This window comes from Bombina bombina, chromosome 3 (genome assembly GCF_027579735.1).
Source record: "Bombina bombina isolate aBomBom1 chromosome 3, aBomBom1.pri, whole genome shotgun sequence".
Taxonomy (NCBI): domain Eukaryota; kingdom Metazoa; phylum Chordata; class Amphibia; order Anura; family Bombinatoridae; genus Bombina; species Bombina bombina.
Window position 1 is genome coordinate 1,059,745,667 of NC_069501.1, and position 20,978 is coordinate 1,059,766,644.

Sequence of the window (20,978 nt, forward strand, 5' to 3'; positions counted from 1 at the left end):
CAGTAAAACGTTTTAAACATGCACTTTAAAAGTTAGGTAGTGTTATTAATAAGCCTGCTACCAGTCGCTTCTACTGCAGTTAAGGCTCATACATTACTTCAGTATTAACAGTATTTTCTTAGTCAAATTCCATTCCTTAGAAAATTACTTATTGTACGTACATTCATCAGCCTGATACCAGTCGCTACTGCATTTAAGGCTGTACTTACATTACATCGGTATCAGCAGTATTTTCTTAGTCAATTCCATTCCTTAGAAAAATAATTTACTGCACATACCTTGTTTGCAGGATTCCCCACACGCTATTCCCTTTCTGAAAGTTACCCCACTCCTCAGAATGTGCGAGAACAGCCAGTGGATCTTAGTTACTTCTGCTAAGATCATAGAAAACGCAGGCAGATTCTTCTTCCAAATACTGCCTGAGAACAAACAGCACACTCCGGTGCCATTTAAAATAATAAACTTTTGATTGAAGAAATAAACTAAGTATAAAAAACACCACAGACCTCTCACAACATCCTATCTAGTTGAGTTGCAAGAGAATGACTGGGTATGACATGTGAGGGTAGGAGCTATATAGCAGCTCTGCTTGGGTGATCCTCTTGCAACTTCCTGTTGGAATATATCCCATAAGTAATGGATGACCCGTGGACTGAATACACTTAACAAGAGAAATTAGACTGTTTGGCCCTTGATTTGGCCCTGTCTTGAGGAAGGGCATGACCCTTACCTCCAGTAATGTCAGCAATAATTTCCTTTAAACCAGGCCCAAATAGGGTCTGCCCCTTGAAGGGAATGTTAAGTAATTTAGACTTTGAAGTCACGCCAGCTGACCAAGATTTAAGCCATAGCGCCCAACTCGCCTGGATGGCGAATCCTGAATTGTCAGCCGTTAGTTTAGTCAAATGAACAATGGCATCAGAAACAAAAGAGTTAGCTAGCTTAAGTGCTCCAAGCTCGTCAAGTATTTCAGTCAATGGAGTAGTTGTCTGTAAAGCCTCTTCCAGAGACTCAAACCAGAACGCCACAGCAGCAGTGACAGGAGCAATGCATGCAAGGGGCTGCAGGATAAAACCTTGATGAATAAACATTTTCTTAAGGTAACCCTCTAATTTTTTATCCATTGGATCTGAAAAAGCACAACTGTCCTCGACAGGGATAGTAGTACACTTTGCTAAGGTAGAAACTATTCCCTCCACCTTAGGGACCGTCTGCTATAGATCCCGTGTGGTGGCGTCTATTGGAAACATTTTTCTAAAAATAGGAGGGGGGAAAACGGCACACCGGGTCTATCCCACTCCTTATTAATAATTTCTGTAAATCTTTTAGGTATTGGAAAAACATCAGTACACACCGGCACTGCATAGTATTTATCCAGTCTACACAATTTATCTGGCACTGCAATTGTGTCACAGTCATTCAGAGCAGCTAAAACCTCTCTAAGCAATACACTGAGGTTCTCAAGCTTAAATTTAAAAGTAGAAATATCAGAATCAGGCTTCCCTGAGTCAGAGATGTCACCCACAGACTGAAGCTCTCCGTCCTCAGCTTCTGCATATTGTGACGCAGTATCAGACATGGGCCTTAAAGCGTCTATATGCTCTGTATTACGCCTAACACCAGAGCTATCACGCTTTCCTTTAAATTCAGGTAGTCTGGCTAATACCGCTGACAGTGTATTATCCATGACTGCCGCCATGTCTTGTAAAGTAATCGCTATGGGCGTCCATGATGTACTTGGCGCCATTTTAGCGTGAATCCCTTGAGCGGGAGTCAAAGGGTCTGACACGTGGGGAGAGTTAGTCGGCATAACTTCCCCGTCGTCAGAATCTTCTGGTGATACATTTTTTAAAGATAAAAGCTAATCTTTATTGTTTAAAGTGAAATCAATACATTTAGTACACATTCTCATATGGGGTTCCACCATGGCTTTTAAACATAATGAACAAGGAGTTTCCTCTATGTCAGACATGTTTATACAGACTAGCAATGAGACTAGCAAGCTTGGAAAACACTTTAAATCAAGTTAACAAGCAAATATAAAAAACGGTACTGTGCCTTTAAGAGAAACAAATTGTCAAAATTTGAAAAACAATGAAAAAAGGCAGTAATCCAAACGAAATTTTTACAGTGTATGTAATAGGTTAGCAGAGCATTGCACCCACTTGCAAATGGAAGATTAACCCCTTAATGCAAAAAACGGATCAAAAAAACAATTTAAACGTTTTTTTAAACAGTCACAACAACTGCCACAGCTTAGCTGTGGTCCTACCTTCCCCAATAAACGACTTTTGAAGCCTTTAGAGCCCTTCAGAGATGTCCAATATCATGCATGGGACTGCTGAGGGAAGCTGAATGTCTCTGTCTGCAATTTTAACTGCGCAAAAAAGCGCTAAAATAGGCCCCTCCCACTCATCTACAACAGTGGAAAGCCTCAGGAAACTGTTTCTAGGCAAAAATCAAGCCAGCCATGTGGAAAAAACTAGGCCCCAATAAGTTTTATCACCAAAGCATATATAAAAACGATTAAACATGCCAGCAAACGTTTTATATTGCCATATTATCAGAGTATATATCTCTGTTAGTAAGCCCGATACAAGTCGCTATTAAATCACTGTTTTTAGGATTAACTTACATTAATCAGGTACCAGCAGCATTTTCTAGTCCCTAGAAAAACTTAAAACTGCACATACCTCAATAGCAGGATAACCTGCACGCCATTCTCCCTCTGAAGTTACCTCACTCCTCAGACATATGTGAGAACAGCAGTGGATCTTAGTTACTTCTGCTAAGATCATAGAAAACGCAGGCAGATTCTTCTTCAAATGCTGCCTGAGATAAAATAGTACAACTCCGGTACCATATAAAAATAATAAACTTTTGATTGAAGACAAAATTAACTATATTTCACCACTCTCCTCTTACTACCTCCATCTTTGTTGAGAGTTGCAAGAGAATGACTGGATATGGCAGTTAGGGGAGGAGCTATATAGCAGCTCTTATGTTGGTTTCCTCTTGCAACTTCCTGTTGGGAAGGAGAAAATCCCACAAGTAATGGATGATCCGTGGACTGGATACACCTTACAAGAGAACGTATCAAATTTGTAACATTTTGAAAAGGTATGAAGCGAAGACCAAGTCGCAGCCTTACAAATCTGTTCAACAGAAGCATCATTTTTAAAAGCCCACGTGGAAGCTACCGCACTAGTAGAATGAGCTGTAATCCTTTCAGGAGGCTGCTGTCCAGCAGTCTCATAAGCCAAACGGATGATGCTTTTCAGCAAAAAGGAAAGAGAAGTCGCCGTAGCCTTTTGACCCCTACGCTTTCCAGAATAGACAACAAACAAAGAACATGTTTGACGAAAATCTTTGGTTGCCTATAAATAAATTTAAAAGCACGAACCACGTCTAAGTTGTGCAACAGACGTTCCTTCTTACAAGGAGGATTAGGACACAGAGAAGGAACAACAATTTCTTGATTGATATTCCTGTTAGTAACAACCTTAGGTAGGAACCCAGGCTTGGTACGCAAAACCACCTTATTAGCATGGAACACCAGATAAGGTGAGTCACATTGTAATGCAGATAGTTCAGAAACTCTTCGAGCTGAAGAGATCGCAACTAGGAACAAAACTTTCCAAGATAAAAGCTTAATATCTATGGAATGCATGGGTTCAAAGGGAACTCCCTGAAGAACTCTAAGAACTAAATTTAGACTCCATGGCGGAGCAATAGGTTTAAACACAGGCTTAATTCTAACTAAAGCCTGACAAAAAGCCCAAACGTCTGGAACATCTGCCAGACGCTTGTGCAACAAAATAGACAGAGCAGATATCTGTCCCTTTAGGGAACTAGCTGATAATTCTTTCTCCAATCCCTCTTGGAGAAAAGACAAAATCCTAGGAATCCCGATTTTACTCCAGGAGAAGCCTTTGGATTCGCACCAAAAAGGATATTTACGCCATATCTTATGATAAATTTTCCTGGTAACAGGCTTTCGAGCCTGAATCAAGGTATTTATCACTGACCCAGAGAAACCCCGCTTTGATAGAATCAAGCGTTCAATCTCCAAGCAGTCAGTTGCAGAGAAATTAGATTTGGATGCTTGAATGGACCTTGAATCAGAAGGTCCTGTCTCAATGGCAGAGATCATGGTGGAAGGGATGACATGTCCACCAGGTCTGCATACCACGCAGGCGCTATCAAAATCACTGACGCTCTCTCCTGTTTGATTCTGGCAATCAGACGTGGAAGGAGAGGGAAAGGTGGAAACACATAAGCCAGGTTGAATGACCAGGGTACTGCTAGAGCATCTATCAGAAAAGCCTGAGGATCCCTTGACCTGGAGCTGTAACGAGGAAGTTTGGCATTCTGTCGAGACGCCATCAGATCCAACTCTGGTGTGCCTTATAGCCGCACCAGCTGAGCAAACACCTCCGATGGAGTTCCCACTCCCCCGGATGAAAAGTCTGACGACTTAGAAAATCTGCCTCCCAGTAATCTACACCTGGGATATAGATCGCTGACAGATGGCAAGAGTGAGCCTCTGCCCATTAGATTATCCTTGAGACCTCTATCATCGCTAAGGAACTCTTTGTTCCGCCCTGATGATTGATATAAGCCACAGTCGTGATGTTGTCCGACTGAAACCTGATGCCTGGAGAGCATTGAATATCGCTATTAATTCCAGAGCCTCCTCCCGAGTCCACAAACCCTGAGCTTTCAGAGAATTCCAGACTGCACCCCAGAAGACTGGCGTCTGTCACTATAACCCATTCTGGCCTGCGGAAACACATTCCCTGGGACAGATGATCCTGTGACAACCACTAAAGAAGAGAGTCTCTGGTCTCTTGATCCAGATTTATCTGAGGAGATAAATCCACATAATCTTCATTCCACTGTCTGAGAATGCACAGCTGCAGTGGTCTGAGATGCAAGCGAGCAAAGAGAACTATGTCCATTGCCGCTACCATTAGTCCGATTACCTCCATACACTGAGCCACTGATGGCCGAGGAATAGAATGAAGAGCTCGGCAGGTGGACAAAATCTTTGATTTCCTGACCTCCGTCAGAAATATTTTCATGTCCACAGAGTCTATCAGAGTCCCTAGAAATGAAACTCTTGTGAGAGGGGAGAGAGAACTCTTTTTTACGTTCACTTTCCACCCGTGAGACCTTAGAAAGGCCAAAACTAAGTTTGTGTGAGACTTGGCTAGTGAAAACGAGCAAAGGGGATCGCGTCCGATGCAGCAGTCATAAGACCTAGAATTTCCATGCATAAGGCTACCGAAGGGAATGATTGTGACTGAAGGTTTCGACAAGCTGAAATCAATTTTAGACGTCTCTTGTCTGTCAAAGACAGAGTCATGGACACTGAATCTATCTGGAAACCCAAAAAGGTTACCCTTGTCTGAGGAATCAATGAACTTTTTAGTGAATTGATCCTCCAACCATGATTTTGAAGAAACAAAAACAGAATTTATGCTTACCTGATAAATTACTTTCTCCAACGGTGTGTCCGGTCCACGGCGTCATCCTTACTTGTGGGATATTCTCTTCCCCAACAGGAAATGGCAAAGAGCCCAGCAAAGCTGGTCACATGATCCCTCCTAGGCTCCGCCTTCCCCAGTCATTCGACCGACGTAAAGGAGGAATATGCATAGGAGAAATCATATGATACCGTGGTGACTGTAGTTAGAGAAAATAATTCATCAGACCTGATTAAAAAACCAGGTCGGGCCGTGGACCGGACACACCGTTGGAGAAAGTAATTTATCAGGTAAGCATAAATTCTGTTTTCTCCAACATAGGTGTGTCCGGTCCACGGCGTCATCCTTACTTGTGGGAACCAATACCAAAGCTTTAGGACACGGATGATGGGAGGGAGCAAATCAGGTCACCTAGATGGAAGGCACCACGGCTTGCAAAACCTTTCTCCCAAAATTAGCCTCAGAAGAAGCAAAAGTATCAAATTTGTGAAATTTGGTAAAAGTGTGCAGTGAAGACCAAGTCGCTGCCTTACATATCTGATCAACAGAAGCCTTGTTCTTGAAGGCCCATGTGGAAGCCACAGCCCTAGTGGAGTGAGCTGTGATTCTTTCAGGAGGCTGCCGTCCGGCAGTCTCATAAGCCAATCGGATGATGCTTTTAAGCCAAAAAGAGAGAGAGGTAGAAGTTGCTTTTTGACCTCTCCTTTTACCAGAATAAACAACAAACAAGGAAGATGTTTGTCTGAAATCCTTTGTAGCCTCTAAATAGAATTTTAGAGCACGAACTACATCCAAATTGTGCAACAAACGTTCCTTCTTTGAAACTGGATTCGGACACAAAGAAGGCACAACTATCTCCTGGTTAATATTTTTGTTAGAAACAACTTTCGGAAGAAAACCAGGTTTAGTACGCAAAACCACCTTATCTGCATGGAACACAAGATAAGGAGGAGAACACTGCAGAGCAGATAACTCTGAAACTCTTCTAGCAGAAGAAATTGCAACCAAAAACAAAACTTTCCAAGATAATAACTTAATATCTACGGAATGTAAGGGTTCAAACGGAACCCCTTGAAGAACTGAAAGAACTAAATTGAGACTCCAAGGAGGAGTCAAAGGTTTGTAAACAGGCTTGATTCTAACCAGAGCCTGAAAAAAAGCTTGAACATCTGGCACAGCCGCCAGCTTTTTGTGAAGTAAAACAGATAAAGCAGAAATCTGTCCCTTCAAAGAACTTGCAGATAATCCTTTCTCCAAACCCTCTTGTAGAAAGGATAGAATCTTAGGAATTTTTATCCTGTTCCATGGGAATCCTTTCGATTCGCACCAACAGATATATTTCTTCCATACTTTATGGTAAATTTTTCTAGTTACAGGCTTTCTAGCCTGAATAAGAGTATCAATGACAGAATCTGAGAACCCACGCTTTGATAAAATCAAGCGTTCAATCTCCAAGCAGTCAGTTGGAGTGAGGCCAGATTCGGATGTTCGAACGGACCTTGAACAAGAAGGTCCTGTCTCAAAGGTAGCTTCCATGGTGGAGCCGATGACATATTCACCAGGTCTGCATACCAAGTTCTGCGTGGCCACGCAGGAGCTATCAAGATCACCGAAGCCCTCTCCTGATTGATCCTGGCTACCAGCCTGGGAATGAGAGGAAACGGTGGGAATACATAAGCTAGGTTGAAGGTCCAGGGCGCTACTAGTGCATCTACTAGAGTCGCCTTGGGATCCCTGGATCTGGACCCGTAGCAAGGAACCTTGAAGTTCTGACGAGACGCCATCAGATCCATGTCTGGAATGCCCCATAATTGAGTTATGTGGGCAAAGATTTCCGGATGGAGTTCCCACTCCCCCGGATGAAATGTCTGACGACTCAGAAAATCCGCTTCCCAATTTTCCACTCCTGGGATGTGGATTGCAGACAAGTGGCAGGAGTGAATCTCCGCACATTGAATTACTTTGGTCACTTCTTCCATCGCCAGGGAACTCCTTGTTCCCCCCTGATGGTTGATATATGCAACAGTCGTCATGTTGTCTGATTGAAACCTTATGAATTTGGCCTTTGCTAGTTGAGGCCAAGCCTTGAGAGCATTGAATATCGCTCTCAGTTCCAGAATGTTTATCGGGAGAAGAGATTCTTCCCGAGACCATAGACCCTGAGCTTTCAGGGGTTTCCAGACCGCGCCCCAGCCCACCAGACTGGCGTCGGTCGTGACAATGACCCACTCTGGTCTGCGGAAGCTCATCCCTTGAGACAGGTTGTCCAGGGTCAGCCACCAACGGAGTGAATCTCTGGTCCTCAGATCTACTTGGATCGTCGGGGACAAGTCTGTATAATCCCCATTCCACTGTCTGAGCATGCACAGTTGTAATGGTCTTAGATGAATTCGCGCAAAAGGAACTATGTCCATTGCCGCAACCATCAAACCTATTACTTCCATGCACTGCGCTATGGAAGGAAGAAGAACAGAATGAAGTACTTGACAAGAGCTTAGAAGTTTTGATTTTCTGGCCTCTGTCAGAAAAATCTTCATTTCTAAGGAGTCTATTATTGTTCCCAAGAAGGGAACTCTTGTTGACGGGAATAGAGAACTTTTTTCTACGTTCACTTTCCACCCGTGAGATCTGAGAAAGGCTAGGACAATGTCCGTATGAGCCTTTGCTTGTGGCAGAGACGACGCTTGAATTAGTATGTCGTCCAAGTAAGGTACTACTGCAATGCCCCTTGGCCTTAGCACCGCTAGAAGGGACCCTAGTACCTTTGTGAAAATTCTTGGAGCAGTGGCTAATCCGAATGGAAGTGCCACAAACTGGTAATGCTTGTCCAGAAAGGCGAATCTTAGGAACCGATGATGTTCCTTGTGGATAGGAATATGTAGATACGCATCCTTTAAATCCACCGTGGTCATGAATTGACCTTCCTGGATGGTAGGAAGAATTGTCCGAATGGTTTCCATTTTGAACGATGGAACCCTGAGAAATTTGTTTAGGATCTTGAGATCCAAAATTGGCCTGAATGTTCCCTCTTTTTTGGGAACTATGAACAGATTGGAGTAAAACCCCATCCCTTGTTCTCCTAATGGAACAGGATGAATCACTCCCATTCTTAACAGGTCTTCTACACAATGTAAGAATGCCTGTCTTTTTATTTGGTCTGAAGACAATTGAGACCTGTGGAACCTTCCCCTTGGGGGTAGTTCCTTGAATTCCAGGAGATAACCTTGAGAAACTATTTCTAGCGCCCAAGGATCCTGAACATCTCTTGCCCAAGCCTGAGCGAAGAGAGAGAGTCTGCCCCCCACCAGATCCGGTCCCGGATCGGGGGCCAGCATCTCATGCTGTCTTGGTAGCGGTAGCAGGCTTCTTGGCCTGCTTACCTTTGTTCCAGCCTTGCATCGGTCTCCAGGCTGGCTTGGTTTGAGAAGAATTACCCTCTTGCTTAGAGGATGTAGAATTTGAGGCTGGTCCGTTTCTGCGAAAGGGACGAAAATTTGTTTTATTTTTAGCCTTAAAAGACCTATCCTGAGGAAGGGCGTGGCCCTTTCCCCCAGTGATGTCTGAAATAATCTCTTTCAAGTCAGGGCCAAACAGCGTTTTCCCCTTGAAAGGGATGTTAAGCAATTTGTTCTTGGAGGACACATCCGCTGACCAAGACTTTAGCCAAAGCGCTCTGCGCGCCACAATAGCAAAACCTGAATTTTTCGCCGCTAATCTAGCTAATTGCAAAGTGGCGTCTAAGGTAAAAGAGTTAGCCAATTTAAGTGCTTGAACTCTGTCCATAACCTCCTCATAAGAAGATGCTTTATTGAGCGACTTTTCTAGTTCTTCGAACCAGAAACACGCTGCTGTAGTGACAGGAACAATGCATGAAATTGGTTGTAGAAGGTAACCTTGCTGAACAAACATCTTTTTAAGCAAACCCTCTAATTTTTTATCCATAGGATCTTTGAAAGCACAACTATCTTCTATAGGGATAGTGGTGCGTTTGTTTAGAGTAGAAACCGCCCCCTCGACCTTGGGGACTGTCTGCCATAAGTCCTTCCTGGGGTCGACCATAGGAAATAATTTCTTAAATATAGGGGGAGGGACAAAAGGTATGCCAGGCCTTTCCCATTCTTTATTTACAATGTCCGCCACCCGCTTGGGTATAGGAAAAGCTTCGGGGGGCACCGGGACCTCTAGGAACTTGTCCATCTTACATAATTTCTCTGGAATGACCAAATTGTCACAATCATCCAGAGTAGGTAACACCTCCTTAAGCAGAGCGCGGAGATGTTCCAATTTAAATTTGAATGTAATAACGTCAGGTTCAGCTTGTTGAGAAATTTTTCCTGAATCTGAAATTTCTCCCTCAGACAAAACCTCCCTGGCCCCTTCAGACTGGTGTAAGGGCATGTCAGAACCATTATCATCAGCGTCCTCATGCTCTTCAGTATCTAAAACAGAGCAGTCGCGCTTTCGCTGATAAGTGGGCATTTTGGCTAAAATGTTTTTAATAGAATTATCCATTACAGCCGTTAATTGTTGCATAGTAAGGAGGATTGGCGCACTAGATGCACTAGGGACCTCCTGAGTGGGCAAGACTGGTGTAGACATAGAAGGAGATGATGCAGTACCATGCTTACTCCCCTCACTTAAGGAATCATTTTGGGCAACATTATTATCAGTGGCATCATTGTCCCTACTTTGTTTGTCACATTCATCACATATATTTAAATGGAGAGGAACCTTGGCTTCCGAACATACAGAACATAGTCTATCTGATAGTTCAGACATGTTAATAGGCATAAACTTGATAACAAAGCACAAAAAACGTTTTAAAATAAAACCGTTACTGTCACTTTAAATTTTAAACTGAACACACTTTATTACTGAATATGCGCAAAAGTATGAAGGAATTGTTCAAAATTCACCAAAATTTCACCACAGTGTCTTAAAGCCTTAAAAGTATTGCACACCAAATTTGAAAGCTTTAACTCTTAAAATAACGGAACCGGAGCCGTTTTTACATTTAACCCCTATACAGTCCCTGGTATCTGCTTTGCTGAGACCCAACCAAGCCCAGAGGGGAATACGATACCAAATGACGCCTTCAATAAGCTTTTTCAGTGGATCTGAGCTCCTCACACATGCATCTGCATGCCTTGCTTCTCAAAAACAACTGCGCATTAGTGGCGCGAAAATGAGGCTCTGCCTATGACTAGAAAAGGCCCCCAGTGAAAAAGGTGTCCAATACAGTGCCTGCCGTTTTTTTAACAGAATTCCCAAGATTAAAATAACTCTTCAAAGTTATAAACCATTAAATATGCTTATAAAGTAATCGTTTTAGCCCAGAAAAATGTCTACCAGTCTTTAAAGGCCTTGTGAAGCCCTTTATTCTTATATTAAAAATTAAGAAAATGGCTTACCGGATCCCATAGGGAAAATGACAGCTTCCAGCATTACCAAGTCTTGTTAGAAATGTGTCATACCTCAAGCAGCAAAAGTCTGCTCACTGTTTCCCCCAACTGAAGTTAATTCATCTCAACAGTCCTGTGTGGAAACAGCCATCGATTTTAGTAACGGTTGCTAAAATAATTTTCCTATTACAAACAGAAATCTTCATCTCCTTTCTGTTTCAGAGTAAATAGTACATACCAGCACTATTTTAAAATAACAAACTCTTGATTGAAGAATAAAAACTACATTTAAACACCAAAAAACTCTTAGCCATCTCCGTGGAGATGTTGCCTGTGCAACGGCAAAGAGAATGACTGGGGAAGGCGGAGCCTAGGGGGATCATGTGACCAGCTTTGCTGGGCTCTTTGCCATTTCCTGTTGGGGAAGAGAATATCCCACAAGTAAGGATGACGCCGTGGACCGGACACACCTATGTTGGAGAAAGTCGATTCGTATGAAATTCTGCTAAATGTGAAGACTGAGCAAGTACCAAGATATCGTCCAAATAAGGAAATACCACAATACCCTGTTCTCTGATTACAGATAGAAGGGCACCGAGAACCTTTGTAAAAATTCTTGGAGCTGTTGCTAGGCCAAACGGCAGAGCCACAAACTGGTAATGCTTGTCTAGGAAAGAGAATCTCAGAAACTGATAGTGAGCTGGATGAATCGGAATATGCAGATATGCATCCTGTAAATCTATGGTAGACATATAATGCCCTTGCTGAACAAAAGGCAGGATAGTCCTTACAGTTACCATTTTGAATGTTGGTATCCTTACATAACGATTCAATATTTTTAGATCCAGAACTGGTCTGAAGGAATTCTCCTTCTTTGGTACAATGAAGAGATTCGAATAAAACCCCAGCCCCTGTTCCAGAACTGGAACTGGCATAATTACTCCAGCCAACTCTAGATCTGAAACACATTTCAGAAATGCTTGAGCTTTCGCTGGGTTTACTGGGACACGGGAAAGAAAAAATCTCTTTGCAGGAGGTCTTATCTTGAAACCAATTCTGTACCCTTCTGAAATAATGTTCTGAATCCAAAGATTGTGAACAGAATTGATCCAAATTTCTTTGAAAAAACGTAATCTGCCCCCTACCAGCTGAGCTGGAATGAGGGCCGCACCTTCATGTGGACTTAGAAGCTGGCTTTGCTTTTCTAGAAGGCTTGGATTTATTCCAGACTGGAGATGGTTTCCAAACTGAAACTGCTCCTGAGGATGAAGGATTAGGCTTTTGTTCTTTGTTGAAACGAAAGGAACGAAAACGATTATTAGCCCTGTTTTTACCCTTAGATTTTTTATCCTGTGGTAAAAAAGTTCCTTTCCCACCAGTAACAGTTGAGATAATAAAATCCAACTGAGAACCAAATAATTTATTACCCTGGAAAGAAAGGGAAAGTAGAGTCGATTTAGAAGACATATCAGCATTGCAAGTTTTAAGCCATAAAGCTCTTCTAGCTAAAATAGCTAGAGACATAAACCTGACATAAACTCTGATAATATCAAAAATGGCATCACAGATAAAATTATTAGCATGCTGAAGAAGAATAATAATGTTATGAGAATCATGATCTGTTACTTGTTGCGCTAAAGTTTTCAACCAAAAAGTTGAAGCTGCAGCAACATCCGCCAAAGATATAGCAGGTCTAAGAAGATTACCTGAACACAAATAAGCTTTTCTTAGAAAGGATTCAATTTTCCTATCTAAAGGATCCTTAAAGGAAGTACCATCTGCCGTAGGAATAATATTACGTTTAGCAAGGGTAGAGATAGCCCCATCAACTTTAGGGATTTTGTCCCATAACTCTAATCTGTCAGACGGCACAGGATATAATTGCTTAAAACGTTTAGAAGGAGTAAATGAATTACCCAAATTATTCCATTCCCTGGAAATTACTTCAGAAATAGCACCAGGAACAGGAAAAACTTCTGGAATAACTACAGGAGATTTAAAGACCTTGTCTAAACGTTTAGATTTAGTATCAAGAGGACCAGAATCCTCAATTTCTAATGCAATTAGGACTTCTTTAAGTAAAGAACGAATAAATTCCATTTTAAATAAATATGAAGATTTATCAGCATCAACATCTGAAACAGAATCCTCTGAACCAGAAGTATCATTAGAATCAGAATGATGATGTTCATTTAAAAATTCATTTGGATAAAGAGAAGTTTTAAAAGACTTTTTATGTTTACTAGAAGGAGGAATAACAGACATAGCCTTCTTAATAGATTCAGAAACAAAATCTCTTATGTTATCAGGAACACTCTGAACATTAGATGTTGATGGAACTGCAACAGGTAATGGTATTTTACTAAAGGAAATATTTTCAGCATTAACAAGTTTGTCATGACATTTAATACAAACAACAGCTGGAGGAACAGCTACCAAAAGTTTACAGCAAATACACTTAGCTTTGGTAGTTCCAGCACCAGGCAGCGATTTTCCTGAAGTATCTTCTGACTCAGATGCAACATGAGACATCTTGCAATATGTAAGAGAAAAAACAACATATAAAGCAAAATTGATCAAATTCCTTAAATGACAGTTTCAGGAATGGAAAAAATGCTAAAGAACAAGCTTCTAGCAACCAGAAGCAATGAAAAATGAGACTTAAATAATGTGGAGACAAAAGCGACGCCCATATTTTTTTAGCGCCAAATAAGACGCCCACATTATTTGGCGCCTAAATGCTTTTGGCGCCAAAAATGACGCCACATCCGGAACACCGACATTTTTGGCGCAAAAGAACGTCAAAAAATGACGCAACTTCCGGCGACACGTATGATGCCGGAAACAGAAAAGATTTTTTGCGCCAAAAAAGTCTGCGCCAAGAATGACGCAATAAAATGAAGCATTTTCAGCCCCCGCGAGCCTAACAGCCCACAGGGAAAAAAGTCAAATTTTTTGAGGTAAGAAAAAATGATTGATTCAAATGCATTATCCCAAATATGAAACTGACTGTCTGAAAATAAGGAATGTTGAACATCCTGAGTCAAGGCAAATAAATGTTTGAATACATATATTTAGAACTTTATAAAAAAAGCGCCCAATCATAGCTTAGAGTGTCACAGAAAATAAGACTTACTTACCCCAGGACACTCATCTACATGTTTGTAGAAAGCCAAACCAGTACTGAAACGAAAATCAGCAGAGGTAATGGTATATATATATATATATATATATATATATATATATATATATATATATAAGAGTATATCGTCAATCTGAAAAGGGAGGTAAGAGATTAATCTCTATGACCGATAACAGAGAACCTATGAAATAGACCCCGTAGAAGGAGATCATTGCATTCAAATAGGCAATACTCTCCTCACATCCCTCTGACATTCACTGCACGCTGAGAGGAAAACCGGGCTCCAACCGGTTGCGGAGCGCATATCAACGTAGAATCTAGCACAAACTTACTTCACCACCTCCATAGGAGGCAAAGTTTGTAAAACCGATTTGTGGGTGTGGTGAGGGGTGTATTTATAGGCATTTTGAGGTTTGGGAAACTTTGCCCCTCCTGGTAGGAATGTATATCCCATACGTCACTAGCTCATGGACTCTTGCTAATTACATGAAAGAAATATCATCTAGTGGGGTCTCCATCTGAAGAGCCTCTTCTAGAGCCTCAAACCAAAAGGCAGCTGCAGTGGTTACCGGAACAATGCACGCTATAGGTTGGAGAAGAAAACCTTGATGAACAAAAATTTTCTTTAGGAGACCCTCTAATTTTTTATCCATAGGATCAATGAAAGCACAACTTTCTTCAATAGTTGTACGCTTAGCCAGGGTAGAAATAGCTCCCTCCACCTTAGGGACCGTCTGCCATGAGTCCTTTATGGTGTCAGAAATGGGAAACATTTTCTTAAAAACAGGAGGGGGAGAGAACGGAATACCTGGTTTATCCCACTCCTTAGTAACAATGTCCGAAATCCTCTTAGGAACCGGAAACACATCAGTGTAAACAGGAACCTCTAAATATTTGTCCATTTTACACAATTTCTCTGGAACTACAATAGGGTCACAATCATCAAGAGTAGCTAAAACCTCCCTAAGCAATAAGCGGAGGTGCTCTAGCTTAAATTTAAATGCCGTCATATCTAAATCTGTCTGAGGGAACGTCTTTCCTGAATCAGAAATCTCTCCCTCAGACATCAAATCCCTCATCCCTACTTCAGAACCTTGTGAGGGACTATAGGATACGGCTACTAAAGCGTCAGAAGGCTCAGCATTTGTTCTTAACCCAGAGCTACTGCGCTTCCCTTGCAAACCAGGCAGCTTAGATAAAACCTATGTGAGGGTAGTATTCATAACTGAAGCCATATCTTGCAAGGTGAAAGAATTAGACGCACTAGAAGTACTTGGCGTCGCTTGTGCGGGCGTTACTGGTTGCGACACTTGGGGAGAACTAGATGGCAAAACCTGATTTCCTTCTGTCTGAGAATCATCTAATGCCAAACTTTTATAAGTCAAAATATGCTGTTTGCAATTTATAGACATATCAGTACAAGTGGGACACATTCTAAGAGGGGGTTCCACAATGGCTTCTAAACAAATTGAACAATGAGTTTCCTCAGTGTCAGACATGTTTAACAGACTAGTAATAAAGCAAGCAAGCTTGGAAAAACTTTATTTAATGAAAAAAACAAGATTTGCAAAAATGGTACTGTGCCTTAACAGAAAAAAAGGCATACACAAATTGCAAAACAGGTTAAAATTGCTTCAATTTTTCTGAAATTTTAACAGTGTACCCACTAAGCTTTAGAAGGATTGCACCACAAGTTAATAAGCAATAAACCCGCAAATGACAAAACCGGATTGAAAAATGTGTAAAACCGGTTAAACACCCCTATAAGCACCTTGCCACAGCTCTGCTGTGGCCCTACCTGCCCTTAGGAACGATAATATGGGGTTAAAGCTTCGAATAGGCCCTCAGAAGATCATAAGGACCTCAGGAGAAGTTGCTTGCTTCTTGTCTGTATAACTGAATGCGCAACCAAGGCGCAAAAATAGGCCCGCCCACCTCACTCTATGTTACTGGGGCCTACTCAAATCTAACAAACTTAGTTTGAAAATCATGTGGGTTATAACAAACCCAAAATAAGCCAAATGACCCCTCAAGCAAACGTCCCATAAACCTAAACGTTACTCCCAGAACATACAAATGTTTGTACCAATTTCATATAAACAAACTGAGTGCCCAAAAAAAGTTTTAGCCCTTTATGCAAGCTAGTAAAACCTTTCATACTAAGATTACTGCTTACCCTTCCCCTAATGGGGATACTGTCAGCCTTTCTGAGTTAACACAGTCTCTGCAGAAAAAATGACTAAACATACCTCATTGCTGTATAGCAAGAACCGTTCCTCACACAGAAGTTTTCCTGTACTCCTCAGCTCATATGGGAAAAGCAGTGGACCTTAGTTACAAATGCTAAGATCATCCTCCTCCAGGCAGAAATCTTCATCTATGTCCTGCCTGAGAGCAAATAGTACAACACTGGTACCATTTAAAAATAAACTCTTGATTGAAGATGAAACAGTTTAACACCTCTTCTCTTTACTCTTCCTGCTTAGAGCCAGCAAAGAGAATGACTGGGGGGTGGAGTTAAGGGGGGAGCTATATAGACAGCTCTGCTGTGGTGCTCTCTTTGCTACTTCCTGTCAGGAAGGACAATATCCCACAATTTAGGATGAATCCGTGGACTCGGTACATCATGCAAAAGAAATAAATCTGATCAAGTAATAGTCTAAATATTTATATATACTTATCCCATTTCTTTCAAAGTAAAAAAGTCAAGCCTCACTTTCTTTTCTTTATTCTATGTTCTTTACCTACATGTTTGGTGCTATAATCCTAAATCAATTCACCACTTCCAAGATGAGAATTCTTCATATCAGATCCAAACTTACCAGTCTGTCTGCTCTCTGTAATCATGGTAGCACAAAACCTGAGCCAACTCAAGGAGGAATGGTGGGCGGTAATGATGGAGATTGCTGCCCTCGCTACACAGCTCTAGGAGGTCACATATTGTGTTGTAACGCTCTTGCCCTGTGTCACCGTGAACTGACTTGTACCCTTTAAGTTCCTCTGCTAGAAGAGAGACCATCAGCTCTGGATCCATTGGTTGTTGAGTGAGCTCATCCTTTAAAGTCCTGTGGGACAAAAGAGTTTAACAAAACTGGTATATAACTCACACCACTAACTAGTGAAAGTTTAATTTGGCAATAAATTTTAAAAAATTAAAAAATTCACTGTAGTCAAGGTTGAATTTTAAATTTAAATCAAAAATTTCATTTTTCAAATAACTTGAGAATAACTTTTCAGATTATTTTTCCAGCTACATAAGATTAATGATTATCTCCAGTTTAATAGATTAATCATTCATATTTGATCAACTTTTCAGCTTTATTTACTTTATTGGAAGGAGAAAAATAATTACCTTAATAATAACAATTTAATATAGTTTTATCTAACAAAAATAACAATGTAGCCACCAATCCACAAGGGTTTCCCAGGTTCTGAACCAAAAATGGGCCGACTCCTAAGCTTACATTCTTGCTTTTTCAAATAAAGATACAAAGAAAAGAAAAATTAATAGGAGTAAATTAAAAAGTTGTTAAAAATTGCATGAGTTAACTAAATCTTGAAAGTTTAATTTTGACTAGACTATCCCTTTAAACAGATCCTTGTGCAGATATATTCCACTCCTAATAATCTTCTATTCATCATTGTGCTTTTTGAAACTTAGTAAGGGTTGATTCTGTGCACATAGATTTGCAGGGGAGCAATGGCATTACAGGAACAGTAAAGACAATTAAACATTAATGTTTCAGACAGAAAATGCCATTTTAAACAACTTTCCAATTTACTTCTCTTATTTAAAGGGACAGTCTACACCAGAATTTGTATTGTTTTAAAAGATAGATAATCCCTTTATTACCCATTTCCCAGTTTTGCATAACCAACACACAGTTATAATAATATACTTTTAACCTCTGTGATTAACTTGTATCTAAACCTCTGCAAACTGCCCCTTTTTTCAGTTCTTGTGACAGACTTGCAGTCTAGCCAATCAGTGCCTGCTCCCAGATAACTTCTCGCGCACGAGCACAGTGTTATCTATATGAAATACGTGAACTAACACCCTCTAGTGGTGAAAAACTGTTAAAATGCAATCTGAAAGAGGTGGGCTTCAAGGTCTAAGAAATTAGCATATGAACCTCCTAGGTTAAGCTTTCAACTAAGAATACCAAAAGAACAAAGCAAAATTGGTGATAAAATAAATTGTAAAATTGTTTAAAATTGCTCTATCTGAATCATAAAAGTTTATTTTGGCCTAGACTGTCCCTTTAATTTGCTTCGATCTCTTGGTATCCATTTTTAAAAAACAAATTATGCTTACGAGATAATTTAATTTCCTTCTGTATAAAGAGAGTCCATGGCTTCATTCCTTACTGTTGGGAAATACTAAACCTGGCCACCAGGAGGAGGCAAAGACACCCAGCCAAAGGCTTAAATACCTCTCCCACATCCCCAATCCCCCAGTCATTCTGCCGAGGGAACAAGGAACAGTGGAAGAAATATCAGGGTATAAAAGGTGCCAGAAGAGAAATATAAATTTAGATCCGCCCATCAGAGAAACACAGACGGGGGTCGTGGACTCTCCTTATACAGAAGGAAACTAAATTATCTGGTAAGCATAATTTATGTTTTCCTTCTTAATATGAGAGTTCATGGCTTCCTTCCTTACTGTTGGGAAACTTATACCCAAGCTCTAGAGGACACTGAATGATAACGGGAGAGACAAAAATCGAGGCGGACCCTAATCTGAAGGCACCACAGGCTGCAAAACCTTTCTCCCGAAGGCTGCTTCAGCTGAAGCAAAAACATCAAACTTGTAAAATTTAGGGGGGAAAAAACATAATTTATGCTTACCTGATAAATTTATTTCTCTTGTAGTGTATCCAGTCCACGGATCATCCATTACTTATGGGATATATTCTCCTTCCCAACAGGAAGCTGCAAGAGTCCACCCACAGCAAAGCTGCTATATAGCTCCTCCCCTAACTGCCATTACCAGTCATTCGACCGAAAACATGCAGAGAAAGGAAAACCATAGGGTGCAGTGGTGACTGTAGTTTAATGGAAAAATTACCTGCCTTAAAGTGACAGGGCGGGCCGTGGACTGGATACACTACAAGAGAAATAAATTTATCAGGTAAGCATAAATTATGTTTTCTCTTGTTAAGTGTATCCAGTCCACGGATCATCCATTACTTATGGGATACCAATACCAAAGCTAAAGTACACGGATGATGGGAGAGACAAGGCAGGTACTTAAACGGAAGTTACCACTGCCTGTAAAAAACCCTTTCTCCCAAAAATAGCCTCCGAAGAAGCAAGGTATCAAATTTGTTAAATTTGAAAAAGTATGAAACGCAGACCAAGACTCTGTCTTGTAATCTGTTCAACAGAAGCCACATTTAAAAAAGGCCCAAGTGAAAACCACAGCTCTAGTAGAATGAGCTGTAATCCCTTCAGGAGGCTGCTGTCCAGCAGTCTCATAAGCTAAATGAATTATGCTTTTAACCAAAAAGACAGAGAGGTTGCTGAAGTCCTTTGACCTCTCCTCTGTCCAGAATAGACAACAAACAAGGTGAATGTTTGATGAAAATCTGTAGTAGCTTGTAAGTAAAACTTTAAAACACGAACCACGTCCAAATTGTGTAATAGACGTTCCTTCTTTGAAGAAGGATTAGGATACAAGAATGGAACAACAATCTCGAGTGATATTCTTGTTAGATACCACCTTAGGTAAAAACCCAGGTTGGTACACAGGACTACCTTATCCGTACGGAGAACCAGATAAGGAGAATCACATTGCAACGCAGATAACTCGGAGACTCTATGAGCCGAGGAAATAGCTACCAAAAAGGAACTTTCCAAGATAGAAGTTTGATATCTATGGAATGAAAAGGTTCAAATGGAACTCCTTGAAGAACCTTAAGAACCAGCTTTAAGCTCCATGGCGGAGCAACATTTTTAACCACAGGCTTGGTTCTAACCAAAGCCTGACCAAATGCCTGAACGTCTAGAATACCTGCCAGATGCTTGTGCAAAAGAACTAGCTGACAACCCTTTTCTCAAAATCATCTTGGAGAAAAGATAATATCCTGGGAATCCAGACTTTACTCCATGAGTAACCCTTGGATTCATAACAATAAGATATTTACACCATATCTTATGTTAAATTTTCCTAGAGACAGGCTTTTATGCCTGTATTAAGGTATCAATTACTGACTCGGAGAAGCCATGCTTTGATAACATCAAGCGTTCTGTCTCCAGGCAGTCCATCTCAGATTAGTTATATTTAGATGGTTGAAAAGACCCTGAGGTAGAGGGTCCTGTCTCAGAAGCAGAGACCGTGGTGGAAAGGATGACATGTCCACCAGATCTGCATACCAGGTCCTGCGTGGCCACGCAGGCGCTGTCAAAAGCACCAAAGCACTCTCCTGCTTGATCTTGTGCAAACCCCTCCGGAGGGAATTCCCACTCCCCCGGATGAAAAGTCTGACGACTTAGAAAATCTGCCTCCCAGTTCTCAACACCTGGGATAGGGATAGCTTTTAGACAAGAGTGAGTCTCTGTCCAGTGAATTATTTTAAGACTTCTAACATTGCTAGGGAACTTCTGTTCCCCCTTGATGGTTGATGTAAGCCACAGTCGTGATATTGTCCGACTGAAATATGATGTACCTCAGAGTTGCTAACTGAGGCCAAGTCTGAAGAGCATGGAATATCGCTCCCAGTTCCAGAATATTCATTAGAAGGAGGGTCTCCTCCTGAGTCCACTATCCCTGAGCCTTCAGGGAGTTCCAGACTGTATCCCAACCTAAAAGGCTGGCATCTGTTGTAACAATTGTCCCATCTGACCTGCGGAAGGTCATACCCTTGGACAGATGGACCCGAGATAGTCACCAGAGAAGAGAATCTCTGGTTTCTTGGTCCGGATTTAACAGGAGAACAAATCTGT

At 41.2% G+C, this 20,978-nt stretch overlaps 1 protein-coding gene across 1 annotated transcript in view; it reads right to left on the reverse strand.

Moving 5' to 3' along the window:
* Positions 1 to 20,978, reverse strand: part of ESPL1 (extra spindle pole bodies like 1, separase) — an 810,416-nt gene that overhangs the window by 559,805 nt on the left and 229,633 nt on the right. The window contains exon 8 of the mRNA XM_053708312.1: positions 16,856 to 17,098. Within this exon, the coding sequence (XP_053564287.1) occupies positions 16,856 to 17,098 (243 nt within the window). The remainder of the gene's footprint in view (positions 1 to 16,855; positions 17,099 to 20,978) is intronic.